At 39.6% G+C, this 19380-nt stretch overlaps 1 protein-coding gene across 7 annotated transcripts in view; it reads right to left on the bottom strand.

Annotated features, from left to right (window-relative positions):
* The window catches only part of SORCS1 (sortilin related VPS10 domain containing receptor 1), a 291500-nt gene that overhangs the window by 46171 nt on the left and 225949 nt on the right, over positions 1-19380 (bottom strand). For all 7 annotated transcript variants that reach the window (XM_080597281.1, XM_080597283.1, XM_080597282.1 and 4 more), the window contains 7 exons: positions 14727-14873; positions 9616-9718; positions 9118-9194; positions 7829-7920; positions 6699-6806; positions 5567-5684; positions 3627-3757 (listed from right to left, as the gene is read on the bottom strand). In XM_080597281.1, coding sequence (XP_080453407.1) covers positions 3627-3757; positions 5567-5684; positions 6699-6806; positions 7829-7920; positions 9118-9194; positions 9616-9718; positions 14727-14873 — 776 coding nt within the window. The remainder of the gene's footprint in view (positions 1-3626; positions 3758-5566; positions 5685-6698; positions 6807-7828; positions 7921-9117; positions 9195-9615; positions 9719-14726; positions 14874-19380) is intronic.

Here is a 19380-nt window from a genome sequence, read left to right on the forward strand (position 1 = left end):
ATATTAACAGTTTCACCTTAAGGTCAGACATGCCAGAAACTGAAAACGTTACTTGTGGTTTTGTACTTTCTGCTTTGCAAACTTTTCAGACTTTAAATAGGGTGGAATTAAGGTACCTAGGATTAAAGTCCACCTTGTTCTGTAGATTCCAAAAGCTCTTGTAAAAATAATTAACTGTGGCCACAGCCCTAGTGAAGTCTTACCAGCATTTTATTAGTCTACTATCATTATCTAATACTGAACTATGGTATAAGTGTAAATTTATGTTAAAGAGAGTTATATTTGCTTCACAGTAGTACAGGATCTGAACTGGGATTTATCTCAGAGAAGGATGGATTCAACGACAGTTTGAATGACGGACCCAGGAAGACATATGGTTATAACTGCATCGCAGTGTTCAGAACAGGCTGCACCAGCTTATGTTAATAGAGAATCTGAGATTCCCAGAGTCTTTCCAGTAAAATCAGGCCTGGAAGATATCTAGGCCCCTAAAGATGCAGAGATGCATCATAGACTTTGCATAGTGAATCCGCATTTTCCACAACCATTCAAAATGCACTAAAGATTAACTCAAAATTATTATTCATTAGTTAAATAAGCCTACCAGAATGATAAAGCAAATTTAGTTCATTTTAGGATGTAAATGTATGTGCATTTCAGAACTGGCACCTGCATGATCCTTGCTGATATCATCAGTGAAATAAGTACGTTTGATTCTCAATTGCACTAAGGCTCCTTTGCACCTCTTTGTCTGTTCGAAGTCACCAGCACCAGAGTGAACAGAATGGTACTTCCCATGGAGGTGTAAGATATAGGAATACTGATAGGAGAAGCCCTCAGTATTAATGGCAGTGGGTTCCGAGGGAGGGCTGACGGAGCAACACTTAACTCAAAGTTTCTATTAAAGGACCTGGGGGACAGGTAGCTGAAGGATGAGTACCACTAAAGATTTCCATCTGTGTCTGGGAAGTATTTCTACTGGAGAGATATTGCCTTAATAACATTCAGACGGCAGGAAGGAACACAATGGAAGGAAAGCGGGTAAATTAATGCTTTAATAACACACAAGTAACGGTGTCATCCATTTACTCAAATCAATTAAATGAAGAAGGACAATCTCGTTTCCAGGCCGTTGCTAGGACGGATTTGAGGAGGGTTTTCCTGCGTGTTCCCACAGCCCCCTATTCCTGAAGCGCTATTGCCCTCTGGCTGTCAGCTGCAGCCCAGGCACAGAGCACCAGCTCCCTGCCGGATCAGCTCTGGCCCCAGCTAGTTTTGGATCTAGGCCATGATAAAAGATGCCTAATGTCAGAAGAGCTCAGGTTCCCAAGGCTGGTGGAACTACAGTCATTTCCAGTGTCACTCAGTTTTGCTGCTGTGTAAAACAATAAACCAATGTGCCCTTTTCTCTGAGAAAGAACTACTGTGGGCTGAATGCAGATTTGAAACGAACCTTTGAGTTCTATGACATTACTAGGAGAAAAAAAAAACAAATTAGAAAATCTTTATGTCCTTTATGATTGTCTTTTTTCCCCTGAACTGATAAGACAACACTCACGGAATTAACAGGAATAACACTTTTTTTTTTTTTTTTTTTAACTTCACATGACCACACAGGTATATATTCTGTTTTACTCCAAGCTCTGATAAATTTAGATAACAAAATTTTCTCCATACAAATTCAGTGTCCAAACTACACTGATTGGGGCAGGGATTGTTGTCCTCATGCACTCTGTATGAGTCCGGATCCTGTAACCATTAATGTTAATATAAAAAGCTGCCCAGTTTATTTCAAGATTGCAAAAACAGAACAGCCAGAAAAGGGGTTTCTCCCTGCCTGACAGATACGTCCCTTTCAATCCTCTCCAATTCAGAGCCCTGTCTAAAAAAGTCTAAAAAAGACTAATAAATTATTCAAATGCACCATGGAAATGTCATGAATGAGGATGATGAAAGTGCTTCTTCCTTTTGCATGAAGAAACCTACAGAGGACATCTATCAGCAAGACTTCATTCAACATTTTTTCTCCAAGCTTGGACTAGCTTATGCAGGATGCTTTAGCAGGGAAGCCTAGTACAGAGTTCAAGAAGGCATGCACAGAATGCTATGGCAGAGAAGCAGCAGCTTTGCTTTTGTTAGCATAATAAAGCTGGGCTGACAAATACAGGTGAGCCAGCAGAATTGCCTTTTTTTTTTTTTTTTTGGCATTTCTTTTCTCCTCTGTCATCTGTTCCCAGTGGCTTTTCCATCTCTCTCTGGAAAATCTATGTAAAACTATGCTCTTGACTGTTTTAAGTAGATAAATAAGTGATGACTATTTCTGGTAAATATTTCTGAACTGGATGTTTACGGAAATATTTTATTCATTTTTCCTCAGAGGCAGTGGAGAAGGAAGCTGAAATGGATGAAGTAAAAATCCAGATCTGAGAACTATGTAAAAAACAAGAGCTCAGAGAGCACTGGAGGGGAACATGATAGTCTGCCCTGAAACAAAAGTGGTTCCATCAGGAGAAGGAAGACCTTCCTAGGCGAGGAAGGCTTTTTATCAGTTTGCTCAGCACAGAAACCTGCAGTACTTTTAAGGGTACTCCTCTCAAGCTACTTTTAATAAGCTGACTTTCAAAAAGGCCTAATTCTGCTGATTCCATCAGATTCGAAGGGTCTTGTGGATCCACGTGAAATGTGAATGTCTGTCATATGTCCCCAAGTTTTCTCTGAGACATTATTTCACAGCCCAGCAGACATTTTGCAGAAAGTTTCCTCTAAGTGAATGTAAAAGAAATACAAGCATGTTTTTCCCTAGCAAGTATCACTGCAGTACTTTTGTTCTGTACCTAGCAACAAACTTTTGCAGCAGCAAATCCTGCAATCAATTTTATTAATATTCAGGACTGTTTCAGACTCAGAGAAAACATAGTGATAGTGAGATTCCAACAAGGTGGTTCCCTGTCTGTTTTGTGCGAATTACTGTGAATCAGCAGGAATTTTGAAATGAAATCAGAAGCTGACATTTCATCACCCCATTAATAACTCGGCAATGGACACTATTTCTAATAGAATACAGGACAGAAGAAAAAGCTTTGGGAGATTAAGCAAATTAATGAATGCAATGTCAAGATATCAAATGTGATAGTCCAGATATAAAAAATGGCAGAGTAATTCCCTAGATATTTGATTTCCAGAAGCTGAAGGCTTGCTTAGTATACTATATATACTTATTTTTACATGTATATACAGATGTGTTTATTTATGTATGAATAATTTTCTTAACACACACTATACACTATATGTATGTCATATATATTACTTTCACAGCCACTCCTGGACATTGCTGAAGTTAGACTAAATGAACCTTTTACCTTAATACTTCAAAAAGCTCAGATGAGACCTGGAAAATGGCTTGTTCAGCATCAGTTTTGTGAGAGCTTTAACAAGGATTACAGACACTCACTTCCCCTTTCTTTCTTTTGACATACCTACACTATCAGGGAGGAATCTACTTAGCCACCTACACATTTATTAATTTCTGCTCCCTGCAAGCCTACGGACTCTCTAGTGAATTCTGTTTTGTGGGGTGGGAACGTCATTTTAGGTAATCTCACACATATTTTGTGCTCATTGCTCACCAGTCAAAGTCTGCCTCTGTGCACACACATGGCTCTGAGGTCATAGCCCCTGCATATTTTCCTTGCATGCATTTCTTCTCTGACTTGCGTTTCCTGTAGATCCTCTTTGCTCCCATGATGCAAGCTTCTCCCTGGAAACAAAACCAAAAATATCTTTGTCTGACACCCACCAGGCTGTTTGTAACACCCAATTTTTCAAGACTGTGCAATAATAGGGGCTGTGACTCAAGGGAAGAGGATGGGAAGTCAAATACCATGTCAGTACAGTGGAGCTAATTAAAGCTACTGAAGCTTTAATTGAAACTAAAGCAGCTTTTCCAATACACACCAATAAATGATCTGGGTTTATTTATGTATCAGACTCAGTCCTGAATTTGTTCCAAACCCAGTAAGTATTTGATTCAGGCCCATTTCTCATTTATAGATTAGGTTTCACAGCAACTGAAACCACAGCCTGATCCCTCTGCTCTCTGAGGTAGAGCACGTCTATTTCTTTGGTCTAATCACTTTGGCAATGATTTTGTTCAGTGGAAATTAGTAATACACGTATATGTAAATACTTTCCACAGATTCTGAGTTCAGGTTTTTCAGGATTTGATTTGTTATGTACTGGATGTTAACACTTCGTTGTCTTTTCACTATCTTGAGCACCCTGTTAAAAATTTCTATCTAGGAAACATGGCTCAGCCTTGTAATCTCAAAGGAAAGCAAATCAAAAGGCAAAAGTCTACAGCCGTCTTCCTAAAAATAGTTCTGCAAACTCCAAAGCCAACATCGTCAAAGATATACTGCAAAATCCTTGGCATTTTTGCTTATGTGAGCACAAGAAAGTAAAGAACAAAAGACAGTGGGGTCTCAATTGTTACCTTTTGTGCTGTAAGTTAAAGAAAATATTAATGATACAGATTTGCCCATGAAAACAGAAGGGCTTGAATGGCAACTGGTGTAAAATGCTGTGGATTCTTGAATTTCAAGGAAGCTGTACCGATTTTCATCATCTGAAGATCTAAGTCATAACTGGTATTTTTGGTGTGGTGTTGTGCTTTGTGTGAGCAGCTAGTCTGAGTCAAGCTACTTCCATTTCATATTCATTATTAAATTCTTGCCCAGCACAAAAAGACAACCTTTGATCATACAAATGCTTGTATCTCTTTAGACTTCAGTGGAGCCTGTGGTGTTTATATAACCACAGAATTTGGGCCATATTGTGTTTTAATCTGATATAAGACAGGCATTGTGTCCAACTTAGCAGAGCTGGGAAGATGCCCCCAAGGCAGGCACAGGCACTGCACAGAGCATGTTGACTTGCTGGCTACTTGAGTGATGGTTCCAGGAGTGATGCAGCCCCTGCATCCAGGATGCCAGGGACAGGGCACAGGGGGACCCAAAAGAATGGGGAATAAAGTGTCCGGCTCTCACAGCAAAACTAACAGCTGAGAGTGATGGAGCAAGTATGAAAACAAGCGAATAAGACATGAGAGTGAGAGGGCTGGATTGTAGGGAAACAAGTTTGAGAGAACTAGAAGGGTCTTAAGATATTGACTATGAGGACAGAGAATGGAAGGAGAGAAAGGAGGTAAGGATGAAGGAATTGGATGGGAGTTCTCAGAGGGAAGGAGTTCAGGCCTCTTTCAGCAGCAGTGCTTCTGCTGCTGTTGCATCCCTCGGCTCTGGATAAGAATCTAAGCTAATAATCTGTATGGAGCCTCAAACTTCTGTTGTTTCTTTGACACAGACTCTTTCTTATCCATTAGTTACACAACAAGCCAAAAGGCAGCTGTTCATCCTTCAGGGCTAATACACCTATGTAACACAACAAAACCAGCTAATAAGGTACAATCTGATACATGAAGCTAACAGGAAAATACAGTGGATCATGATGATCTTTAACTGTAGGATCATGTAGCCTCAGGTCAGATCCCAGCCTCCTTGCTTCTCACCTGGCTGTGGAGTTGCCAAGGCCTGTAGTCCTCTTCTGCACACCTCCGATCAAAAATGGACTTGTAGTCAATTTTTACCAGCTGCCACTCTGAGCGGTGGCTGAAATGTCCAAACACTCTACAGAACACAGCAGAAAGTGCATACAGTGAAAGGTAGCACCACATGGAGTCTAGTAGTTACAGAGGTACAGTCACTGACAAATTTCCAGCAGAGATTAATTGCTTTGGAAGTTCTAGTCCTACTGATTTTCACTTGACTGACATAGTGGAAGTAAGACTTAGGCGCCTAAATACCCACAAACCTCTTAGATTACCCATAGCTTTTATTCTGTGGATCAATAGCCTCCCAATTCTGTCTTTCTCCAAACTGATCAAACAGAGGAGACCTGACAGGCTGGAGACAGTCATACCTGCAGGATTTTCATATCTTAATTATGAGCTTTGGGAATCATTTCAACAAGAATTAAAATCAGTACATTAAGGTACCATTCTTCAAACATTTCTGTTAACTCAGGTTAGTTTCCAAGCCAAATATTTTGTTTATTACAGGTCAGTTCATTTTTTACAGACAGAAAAATAAATTTTCTCCTCTTTTTGCATACCTGATATCAGGTAAAATGTCACAATTTTAGGCAGGGTGAACCCAGATTTATGCACAATGCAGTTCTCAGCATACCACATTGAAACTAATCACAATTTTTTGTGAGTCAGCCTCCAGGCAACATTTTATCATTCATTCTTACAAAGAATGTCTTCATTTTTCTGCTTCTCAGTTAAAAAATAGAAAGTAGTAGCAAAACCACAGCTATAAAAATAGTCCACCATTTTTCTTTTAAATATTCATTTATCAAGAGTAACTCTGCTTTAAATCACATTCAATTTGAGGAGTGGGGGCTCATGCTGGTAAGCTAAATGATAATGTGTTTACAGCTTGCAAGGAACCATACTGTCATTCCCTCAATCTACCAGAAATAGACATTGATGATTCAGCAACAGAAGTCTGCATACTCCTGGCTTCAGATAACACTCGGTTTGGTCACCAACCAGAAAGAGTGTTATATTATAAACAATCCTCATAAGATAATTATGGTGCAGTTCGCATCAGCATTAGTATGATGGCAAGCTCACTTACGTCATGATGAGAGTTTCCTCTCCAGGTTCCCCTAAAACTCCATCTACAAACAGTGGGAGGGATGTGAAACTGTACTTGCTCCAAGATTTCCCTTCATCAAAACTTAACCTAGTGGAGAAAGCAGAATTAGTATCTTATTTTATTCTCCTTCAACTTTACTTGAGGGGACCCACCAGTACACTACAGCTGCTATGGAGAACTAGGAAGCAGCTTTTGTTCTTGAATACTGCATTTTTAGTCCTTGAAATAACTAATTTTTGGGGGAGCACCATAAATCATAGCATTGATCAAGCTTGTCTGGCATTATACTGCTAAGCCAAGGCCAATACTTAAGTGGCAGAAACTAATAAAGCTATATTAGAGATTGATGCTTTAAGGGTAAAACGTAGCCTAGAACTCTGATTTTTATTTATTTTTTAAATACACTGCTAATTTTGACCACCTTATTTTTAGGTCAACAACATAAGACATTTTAAGGAGGTTAGATTCCCAGAGCACAAGAGGTTCGTCTCTTCTGACCAGCATTCTTCCCTGCAGTGGGTCTAAGTGAAAGCTTGTAACCACTCCTCACTCCTTAAGACTTGAGTCTGTGTGTTTTAGATATTGATATAAATCTTAATGTAATGACAGTAAAACATTCAAAACAGCATAAAACTATTCTACCTACCATATAAACTGAAGGGTGTTAACTAGAAGGGACATTTTTGCCTTATTGGCTACATAACCCTAATGATATTCAACAAAATTCTCATTCATAAGTGTTGCCTGCCATATAGAAGACAATTTCATCGATAATTTTTAAAATTAAGAGTACTTTGGCAACTCAATAAGAGACAAAGCCATAATCCAAACTACATATTATATAAATAACCAAATTTAAGAAGCCAAGGCTTAGTAAATCAGGGAAGCCATGGAATTATCTTGACAGTATCTAAGATCTGGCCAAGCTGAAACTGGGCAAGCTGGAATTGCAAAGATTTAGCTTTATCTGAGTTAATTTGCCAGTTTCTTAAATGATATTTTTCTAGATTGCAGCTACAAAAAAACCTGTGACTGCAGCCTAACTTCTTACTTCTTCACATCTATAAGGAAGGGCATCAAACCATCACATTTAGAAACAGAGTCATTACCAGAGATGTCTAATAGGCAGAGATGTGTGTTTTATGGCAACCAGTACTCCACCTTGATCCAGGTACAGAACACTGTGCTCCTCCTCAAAGATCTGGAAAAATAAACATGTACTTAGATCTATTTTCCTTAGTATCAAGAAAATGTAATAGTTCAAACATGATCATGACAGAGGATAGGCATGTGCTACAGAAGTTACTGAGTAGAGGAACACAACCTGTATGAAGCCAGTTCCTGTTTGTGGTTTGTTTTTTTTTTTTTAATTTTTCCAGGTTCCAGAGAAATGCCTCTGCTTAGCAGAAAGTTAGAAACATGAACTTCTGCAAGGACCAACAATTTTCCTCTATTTGATGACAGAGTTTTGTTTGAAGAACTTGATGTGCCTGCATGTATCTGGCCATAGCACACACAAGTGATGTAGAGGTAAAAATGATGGCTGGTCAAGCACTGTAAAATAATCAGATTCCTGGAATATCAAATATTTAAACAGATTTTCTTTTCCTGTCTTTTTGGTTCCTGCTTTCTGCAAATATCTGCTCTCTAGTTTTTGTAGCAGTGCTTGTGAGTCTGTGAAAGTGACACTTGGTCTCCATGATGTGATATCTCATCTAGAAAATGGGAATAGAAGTTCCCTTTCTGAAGATAAACACACTAAAGAGTAACAATGCTTTGTTAACAGGTGGGATTCCACTAAATACTAGGAAATTGATTTAACTGCATCATCCAGTCTCTTTCTGCTATCATTGAAGAGACAGAAGCTTCAGAACAGGATGAAATGCATTCTGTCTTTTTCTCCACTAACTTAAGAACAAAGCAAGGTAATTGCTTTAGAGAAACACTGAGCTTTGGACAATTCAACTCAGGTGAAACGAGTCCCACACGTGAGGGATAAGTAGACTAGTGTTACTGCTAATATTCTGGAAAGTATAATAATGGATGAAGAGAAAAATGATTTGATCAGTACAAGAGATGAACAAAAATAACAAGACATTCTTTCATTTTAAATATCCATATTTCAATCTGTTCTTGTCTGCTACAGGGTTAAACTGAAGCCAAGCTGCATAGTGTAAAAATAATTTTCTGTTATATAATGCTTAATGACATACATAGTCCTATTCTTCGGGCATCTCTCTACCTCTCAGGAGAGAAGTCTTCCATTTTGTGTAGATTTGCAAAAAGCTACTTTGAATTTAAAAAAAAAAGAAAGAAAGAAAAGCAGAAACATTTTGAATCTATTTCTTTGACAATTTCCTACAATTATTATTTAGATCTGTGATTCAGTGTCATATACCTGTCTCCATGTGTTCCCAGCATCTGCAGAAACAAACATGCTGATGTCATCATCTGACAGTTCAGTGCCTATATTGCCTGTAAGAAGAACATTGATTAGCGATACAATACTTCAAGAAACATCAGAATTACCAAATCGAGAGTAAACATATTTATTTTCCTTTTGTAAGTACAGAACTTTTAGTTTTGGGAAGAGAAGGGAGGAGAAAGGAGAGACATTCAGTTTGAAGAAAATATATGCAAAAAAAAAAAATCCATTTTATACAGTTCTATACACCTCTATACACAAAGGAAATTGCCTGTTTTGAATCTAATGTCTGTGGTAATATAAGGCTCAGTCCTGAAAGCCAGTTTCCATAAAAAATAGGTAAGTTGAAGGTCCATGAAGACTTCTGTTTGTGACACCCCACAAGCTAGTCAACACCTTCCACAGCTATCATACACTCAACATTTTCTGTGTTTGCACATCATATACAGGAAATCTTTAAATGTTTCATACCTGATGCTACAATAATGCTGGGGGCAGTGTCTCGACTGGCGATGTTTCCTGAGGTATAGGGATTCTCTGAGACCTTCAGATGAAGATGAAGGGAGCAATAGGGCTATGGAGAAAGGGGAAATAAAAGTAAAAAGCAGACACAACTTGAAGTGCATGCTCCTATTTCTACAGGCTTTTGTGCTGTATAGGGCATAAGATATCAACTAACAGTTACTCTCAAGAAGCCCAAATACTTCTTCCTAACAACTGTATCCAGCCACCCTCTGAAATACATGGCCACTGTTCTGGTTCTGTTCTGAGACCTTTGCTGTTCTTTTCCAATGTAGCCCTTTCCCACTGAGAGTTTCACTCTCTTACGAAGATGAGATCTTTGAGGCTGTTCTCACAAAGGAGGCAACTAGACTTGCAAGTGCAGGTAATGGCAGGGACTACCCAGCACTCCTGACTATTGGGTCTCTCGAGAAGCAAGCTAGGTTATAGATACAATGAAGGGACTCAGAGCAGCAGTGCTCAAGCTATTTTCTACAATGAGAAGCAATATAAACTTACCAGTGTAGTGTGGTAGGAAGAAATATCAGGACTGGGAAATGTCAGCTTAAAAGTTTTTTAATACAATACTTCATCAACCCATGTGGATGTGACCTTTGAGATTTCAATACAAATACATCAATAGAAACCTTACCTATTTCTTACTGATTTTGTATCTCAGGTACTCAGATCAGACAGGAATGGTACAGAATAAATCAGCTGAGCAAGAAGGTAAGAAAGGCAGATTTCCTAAGTTGCCATTATGATTATCTCCAGATCTGTAGTCTGACAATTTCTGAAAATTTCTGATAATTTTTACTTTCCTTTAGGTTTTATTTTTATTTTCATTTTTTTTTTCTTCTTCCCCCCTTCCAAACCTCATAGAAGAGGCTATGGGAGAGGAAGGGGAAAAATACTGGCAAGAAAACCTGAAGCAAACTGACCAAACTGAGGGGTACATCAGACAGTCTGGGCACACAAACACAGCAAAGCACATGCTTCAGCTTGCTTGCCTGTATGACAAGCAGGATGCTGTACAGAAGGCTCTTCAGGCCCTAAGGAGGCAGGTCTCTCTCTCTTACATGTCTAAGTGCTAATTTTCCAGCCTTGTAAGTTTTGTAGGCTTCCTCTGCAGTCACTGGAAGAAGACCAATAATATATCACATCTCCAGGTAGGAGTCTAGTACTCCAAACTGAAAATCTCCCTGTGGATAAAGACAACCACAAAAGGCAGGTTTATTTATTTATTTTAAAGGTGTGTGAGGGTGGTGAGGAGGGTTGGGAGCTCTCACTTACGTGAGACAGGAAAAAGAGACATGGGATGGTGCAGAAAGGAGCACAAGCTGCCAAGCGGGATGTACTGAGCAGCCTAACTCTAACTGACAGCCTTGCAAGGGCAGCTTCTGGAGCAGCCTGGGGGCACAGGGAGGGAGTGGAAACCAAATCGAGCTGACATGCATGCAGGAAGTGGAAAAACATTACAAGAGAATGAATTCTTCTCTTTTACAGAACTAAACACAGAACATGTTTTTAAAACTAACATACTCCAAGTCCACCTTAGAATTTTCAAGACAGTAGCTAATGGCAGCAACTCAGCCAATTCCCCAATCTGATAGATTTGATCTCACTAGACTCAAATTTTTGTGCTACCAAAAATTTTCTTTCAAATTAGTAACACTTTACAGATATAGTAGACAGAAATGGAATAAATACATCAAATATTAAAAGCCATATCACCTCTCTAAGTAGAGAGACGGTGTCTCTAGTGGTATGATTTATTGATTGGAGTGCAGTACTGCATAGAGACTGCACTGACAACTGGACACAGCTTAAAAAGCAACTTCTCCATTACAGCCAACACCTTGTATGTCTAAGACCCGTTCTATCCTGCAAGGGGGCACAAAATAATTATTCAGATCAATCATAATTTGTGTAGAAGCAAGTGCTCCTTGGATGCCTAGCAGCTACTACTGACTGCCCCTGATCAGGAGTCGGGACAAGTATTGCAGTACAAGGATAATGCTAGACACCATCCAGAAACTAGGGGTGGTCACAGTATTTGCTCACCTACAACTGCAAAGGGCAATGAAAAGAGAAAACACTTCCAGGAAGGTTATTCACACCACCTCACCTGGATGCTGAAATTATTCTGTGGCAGATGGTGTGAATGCTTCCTCCCCCAATAAGAAATGTGTTTTTGTCCTGAAATCCTTATAATCCATACAGACAAGACAACCAAAATGTAGGAGGGAATAAACAGATGTCTGGGGAAGAGAGGCACAGAGAAAATAAATGACTTGCCCAAGGTCACATAGGAAATTGGAAATAGGCCTAAAAATTGAATCAAGATTCTCCTGAGATTCAGCCCAATGTTTTAACCACAAGACCATCCTTGAAAGTTAATTGATTAACTCTCCTAGACAGATACCCATAACTTGCAAGATAGAATTACTCCTCAGTTAACCACTTCACAGCACAAAATAAGAATCAAACAAAACCAGCATCTTTGGAATATCATACTTTGGCAGCTATTTTATGAAGATTAAGTGTATTCAGCCTAGAAAACTAGTGGTATAAACAAGAAAAATAAAACCTTGGGCTTAGATGGAATTTCATTGCTTTCCTCCATCCTTGTTATTCAGAGCAATCTCACAAAGAAATGCAAAGAAATTCTTTGACTTGGAAGAAAAAAGCAACAACAACAACAACAGCTTTGAGTTTATTTTCGGTAGAGGGATGGCTCTGTATGCTTGCCTTGTGTTTCAACCAGATTCCCTCTTAACCTCCTTAGCTTCCAACTTAGCTTCTATGTACTTATTTCTGCATTTACTTTCCCTTAGTTTAGGCTGAGGTTAAAGACAGGATAGTATTCCTTTCTCAGGCTCAGGACAATCCAGCCACTCCAGGAACAGGTAGATCCCATTCTGCCAACAGCTGAGATGAACATCATCACTGTGTTCCAAGCTATAGCTAGAGACAATTATGCTGAAAACCAGCAGTGTGAAAGCATTAGTATCTGTCCTGGAGTAATGATGGAAGCTAAGCTAGATTTACAATAGACCATTAGGAATTCACCTAGCTATGCCATAAGGAGAAGCAGGATCATGCCAGGAACAGTAATATGTAGAGGGAAAAGGAACGACTGACACATAGGGGTAAAACTATTGCTGATGCAGAAGTAGACAGAGTAGAGCTACAGAGGTGAGATGAGCTCGTGAATTGTTTAAGTACTACAGCTATGTCATACTGACAAGAAACAGAATTGCCTTAGAGCAGGGGACAATTCCATTTCTCCATGATTTTCCTGAGCAGAATGCCCTTATGGAACCCTGACATTTCCAAACACATAACTTTTACAGTGCTTTCACCTTGAAAATTTCCCCTATCCCTCTCAACTTTTTTAGACTCATAGAACTGTAGAATGGTTTGAGTTGGAAGAGGAAAAATAAACATGGCTAAACATTCTTCTGGACTTATCACAGGGAAGGGATGTTTCTCCCCATTCTTCTTCTGGAATAGCAAATCCTCAGATACACAGTTTAAGTCCATTAAGGATTTGTCCCTGACCACCTTGAAATCAAGTGATCAATTTCTACAGATGTCCACTGACCTGAGATACCTGTCCCAACCCAAGTCATAGTGTGTTTAGGAGGTGGTCATGAAAACAGGATGAGAAGCCTACCATCTAGCTTGCATAGGTGGAAACAATTCTCAAGTCAAACACATGGTTTTGTAGAGAACAAAATAAAAATGAGGCAGAGTTTAAATTGTGGTTTGTGCATAGCGGAGCTACAAGAATGTAACTGCAAATTGCAGAGAACCAAGACCTTCTCTGTCAGTTCTCACAGTGTCCCTACCAGTGCCCACACTTCTGCTCCTGCTCATGATCTCGTCTGTCTTGTTCAAGTTTATCATGCCTAAGGGAACCCCAGCTTCTATAGACGTATCTGATCTAATTTTAAATGAACTGAATTGTGTTTTCAGGTGCCCATGAATATTGTAGAGTATGGATGGGAAGGCTTAAGGGAGCCATTATTCCCTTTTTCCATAAGAACCATCCAGTCCTGGTTTATCCTCTGCCACAGAAGCACTTCCACTATATAGCAGATAACTGCAGTGGCAGCATACATTTGTGTATAAAATATGCAACTTCTGCAAACAATTGTTCCATAAAGACCCTGCAGAACAGAACTTCTGGCACAGTGGCAAGTCAGATTTTTTTTTTTTCCCGATGGAAAACAACATGAAGGTACAGGACAGTAGCAGGAAGAACAGTCTAACTAGTGCCCCTGATTTTGCCTTGAACCAAGTTAGATGTTTTTTTAATGTAAAAGCTCTTGAAAATATCAAAGGCAGAGTTCAGATTATTATCCTACTACAGGATATAGATGACATAAACTAAAAAATATGTGGATATCAGGCTAAGCTATCCAATTTAACAGAGAGCTCCAATTCTATTCAAAATGTATTTCCTTTTCACTCTTGGAAACCATTTGTTTATAATGATGATTAAAGATTTATCCATATGCTGATCTATATCGATAGGTACAGATGAAGGTACAACATACACCTGACACATAGAAATACATATATTTGCATGAATATGTCAATTCTCACTTTTAAGCTCAAAGAGAAAATGATAAATATTTACACTGCCAACAGACTGGCCTGAAAGAAAACGGTTCTCTTTTTGTTTGAGCCAGTCAAGTTATTAGGGTTCCTGAAACTTCCTGAGCTACAATAGCTCACTCCTCCCATCTAGTGTCCAGAGAATCAACTGCGCAGAAACGGCATCCAGCTTCACCTGGTGTTTAAGGGGAGACCATCAGTTGTGCAGAAGGAAACTGATCTACGATGCTTCCTTTTGTTCCAGAAATTAAATTACATTAAATTACAAAGCCAGTTCTTGGTATGCCATCTGGCGGCCCAAGCCTGATGTACCGCACTTTTAAAATGCAGCATTGCCTCCATGAGTTGTGCCGCATGGAGAGAGGTGCTGCCCTCCCCTTCTGTTACCTGGTAGAAAAAGATTGGTCTGGGTTGTTAGCACCCCCAGGTCGTCCCCCCCCTCCCCAGGTACTTACTAGGAGACAGTGAACAGGGTTTCCTCTCAGATCTGTGTCCGGAGCCTGCAACAAACTCCAGTCTCTCCCCTTATTGTAGGTGATGAAAGTTTTCACTTGGTTGTCAATCTTCTTGTTAGCCAAGAACATTCCCTTTATCCCTGCTACCTAGGAAAAATTGACATGGCTGAAAAATAGATCAAGCCCATGCAGGTTCTTTGTACATGTCTTTTGTGCCCTGTCAAACCCAACAGGGATCTGGTGGCTGTGTCAGTGTGGCAGATGTCAGGGCAAGAAGTACCAAGGAATATCAAAAGAAGGCAAACTGAAGGGCTGGGAACATGATAACACCATCACAGGTGAAAAGGTGGCAAATGGAAGAAAAAGCTTATATTTCAGAAGCAGCATAGGAACATGGTAAGATGGCAATAGCATTATCTGTAAAGTGACAATCTTTCATCTGGGTAGACATCCTTTCCCCTGAAAGATGAAATATGTACAGGGGAATTATTTGCCTCTTACATGCAGTAGTAGGAAACAGCAGCAATTTTGACCTTGCAAAGAAAATGTCAACACAAATATACACTTGCTGTTTAGTGCTTCTGTTCTCACACAGCCTGCTTAAGACATTTTATCCAAGGATCTCAGTGTGCTCTGCAGTTATCAACATTTCAACAGGGTAACTTGGGGTACATTGGATTTTTTATACCTGTTTTGTATTTTGAGGAAACTGAAGCATCAGTGACTCAAGAAAGGCCACCCAGAATGCTAGTTATAGAGCTAGCAATGAGATCATCATCCTTTTATTCTTCCCAATATTTTATCCAAGAACTTTACTCCATTGACTTGCAGAAGGATTTTGGAAAGATGTTATGCTAACAGTCTCACACTGGAATCAAGCCCAAAAGTGCGTTAGTGGGAAGAAAAAAAAAAAAAAAAGTCAACCACAAACCACAACTCACATTGCAGAATGTTCCCATCTACTCAGCACACTGAAAATCAATAATCCAATAGTTGCTGCAGCTTGCGAATGAATTTGTTAGGCTGTCATTCTGCAGTCTGAGTGCTACAATGAAAAGGGAAGGGAAATCAGGAGAAGGTGGGGGAAAGTGAGAAACTTTTTGTTTTCCATCAAGCCTGTTCAGTCATCCAGCCCAATCTTTTCTTATGATGCAGAGCTGGTGCACAGGATCATTCACCAAGGCTTTTTATTCATAGAGATTATTACTTAAATTGCATCATGTGGCAAATGGTTACTCAGCAGATTTAGAGTTTGTTCCAGCTCAACTGATTTAGTTATGGGACTTAATCTGGATGACACTACTCCCAGTCAATAGGACCTTATTGCACTTTTAGCCACATGCCATGGCACTACTACTGTAGAGCGCATTGGTACAGTACATTGGTGTATTTATTCATTCCGAATAGCCCTTTCTACCTTGAGTAATGGCACTGAATTTTATTTGAAGTTACTTAAAGACTTAGACATGACTTGCTCTAGTGGGCAATAGTCTTTAAATTAAGTAGTTTAGTGATATATTATTGACATAAGCACAAAAAGGTAATATTTTCCATGTTTGAACTAGATTGTTTTGTCTCTCCCGAATAAGTATTCAGGATTTCTCTGTGGTATAAAGGAATCCTGAAAAGACAGGGGTACTCTCTCTCTTAGTAATATTGTATGAATAGCCAGGGCTGGAAAAATAACATAGTTCTTCCTTTACTACCAGAGGCCAGAGCCTATAGCTCCATTTGTACCTTTTTTCGTTGTTGTCCTGAAATAGTTGTATTATATAGTCCCTGTGAAATGCTGGCCATAAATGATTAAAAAGCATTTTATATATCAGGTGATAAATGTGTTCTGAAATCCTATGAATTTTTTCTTTTTATGATTCTAGTCCTGGGCTGGGACTCAAAATGCTTTCCAGAGAAAGCAAATTGTAAGTTATGCTGTCAGCCTTGGACAGCTTTATCTTAAAAAAGACTGCACACAGCATACATGCTTGTGTGCTCTTGGTAGGAAGAGATACAGGTATTGCATATACACATCCATGACACACGATGACTTGTTCACACAACCATAATAGACACAGACTTGTACAAGTAAGGGTATGGCCACCGGTGTTCAGAGAAATAAGCGCTGTGTCAGGCCTGCCTGGATTTTGTAGACAATCCCTTCCTGCCTCACATGCACTGTGTGTAGGTACAAATGCTGTCTATGCTTTCAGTGGAAGTTTAATACAAGACACTCAAAGCACACAACTCAAAACACATTCTTCACTCCCCATCAGCAACTTCATACTTCAAACATGTTTCCCACCCAAAATACATACTACTAAAAAAATATAAGTCCTGGATAGGAATGTATGCCACAGCTACTGGTACCTCTCCTCACATCTCCTTTTTTTTATAATGACTCCCATTCTGTTTCAATCACTAGTCAAACCAGAAAAAATAAAATCGGTTTCTCTTCGTGTTAGAGGCCAACTATTATTTCTCAGGCTGGAATCCCACAGGGAGGATGATCTTGCTGCAGAACAGCCCAGCTAAAGAGTCAAGCAGAGCCACACCACATCACTGAAGAGGTGTAGGAATTACAAAGGGTACCCACTGGCCAGTGCTTCTTGTTCTTTCCTTTCTCTACAATGGTCTCTAGGACTTTGCAACTGCAGAACCACTGAATGCTGGGTCCAGTGTCATACAGATGCACTGGCACTGGAAGGTGATGGGGAGAAGAGCTATTCTCATACCCTTCCCTGTCCCACCTTCAGAAAGAGTAGTGTCCCACTGGCAGTGGTCTCCTCATCCCCTACAACGTCGAGAAGCAGAAGAGCCCACACCCTGAAATAACAGTCTCCCAGTGAAAGCCTCCTGAGAGCTTTTCTCCAGGAGAAAAGAAAGAAGAACATGATGAGGTACCAGGGAAGAACTTCTATTTTCTTCTCATGCCCAATACAATTTTCCATTGAGAAGAACTGAGGATATTTATCCTTGTTGCAGAACCAGATTAGAAATTTGCACACAGAAACACATTCACTACAATTCAACCAGATGAACTTACTTTTTATACCTGCCAAACATATGCATACAGAAACATGCACATTTAGCAGGCATTTCTCTGGCATCTTCTCAAGTAATATTGCTTTACTAAATAACTTCTGTCACTACAGAAGGAGTCATTTTGCAATTTCTCCACTTCCTTTTAATTTATCTATGCATTTTTTCTTCTCTGATCTTGATCTCCATTTATCCCTAGAGCATTCATCATTTGCAACAACCCTACTGGGAGAATCCTGCTGGATGGCTTTCTGTTCCCTTCCAGCTAGAACATCAAATTGAAAGGAAGTTTTGTGCCAGGTTCAGTGTCAGCCAATATTCTTTCTATCTAGATAATCTGCAGATATGACGCTACAAGTCTAATTCTATCAATTTCAATCCAGGTTACTGTGTAGTGTCAGTCTAATAAAAAACAAAGGCTTTTCTTTCCCCCTGGGATGTAGGACACCTTTACATAATGCAGTGAAACTGCTTCTTGAGCTGACATTAATAAGAGGCAACAGCCTTTCCATGGACTGCCAGCATTGCAGAGAGATTAATAGCAGAAAACTCCAAATGACTGGGAAATGACAGTGCCTATCTTCCTACAATTCATCTGCATTTATGTACAATGCTTAGGCTCTCTGTTTGGACAATTCAAGGTGGTTTCCAAGTAAAGGGCAGCTGAAGGCAAACTGTGTAGTAGAGCTAATATTCAGACAGTGAAGGGGAAATACAGGAAGAGTTTTCATTTTCAAAGGAACTCAGAGCTATTCGTTGGCTCTAAATGGCCATATAATCCACTGGAAGAGGTCTGAAGAGAGAAGCTGATCCTAAAAACAGCATCTGAGGACTGAATTTCTACTTAGCTGTCTCCAGAAGTAAGACTGGCATCAGACCAAGTGAAGTACAAGCATATATTGAGAGTCCTATTCTTAGGATCAGTTGTCACAAAAGACAATGTAAATTGGCCTTCTTACAGGTAAGCTTAGGCAGAATGCACTCGTCAGGAAAAGGTTTGGGGGTAAAGGTGACATCAATGTGAAGTAGAAGAGTTTCTATGCTCATAGGATAGTCCAGGATGGTCTATTTAAAGTTAATTCAATTCCCAGAAGAGTCCAAGCTGAGGAAAGTGACAAAGATAGCTGAAAACTACTGTCCCTACTTCCTTCTATAGCTAGAGCTTAGGCTTTCAGCAGCACGACTAAAATGGCAGAATTGGAGAATGATGCAATTCAGAGTGCTGGGAACCTTCTGAACCATAGGCTAGACCAATGTGGGTCAGAGGCTTGGGTCAGCTAGATTTTGGCTGAGAAACTTAAAGAGTTTCTTTTAGGAATGCAATGAGCTGTTTTGCTACATCTTCCAATGCATAAACATGAGCTTTTCCTCACCCGAGAATCTACTGGAGAGTACAACAGTGATTCTTTTCACACTGTTAGGCTGGACCTAATTTCAACACCCATGCAAAGTTTGGCTTGAAACTCATCTAATTGCACTCAGATCCTTGATTAAAAGAAGGGTAAAAATGTGTTTAGCTTTGGCTCTGCTGTTCACATGCATACTATGAGACTGATGTGCAAGAATGCAATGGTACTGATACTGTGTGAGCTTTTTAGATAGGAATGAGAAATTTGGA

This window comes from Anser brachyrhynchus (genome assembly GCF_964034855.1).
Source record: "Anser brachyrhynchus genome assembly, chromosome: 6".
In the NCBI taxonomy this organism is placed as follows: domain Eukaryota; kingdom Metazoa; phylum Chordata; class Aves; order Anseriformes; family Anatidae; genus Anser; species Anser brachyrhynchus.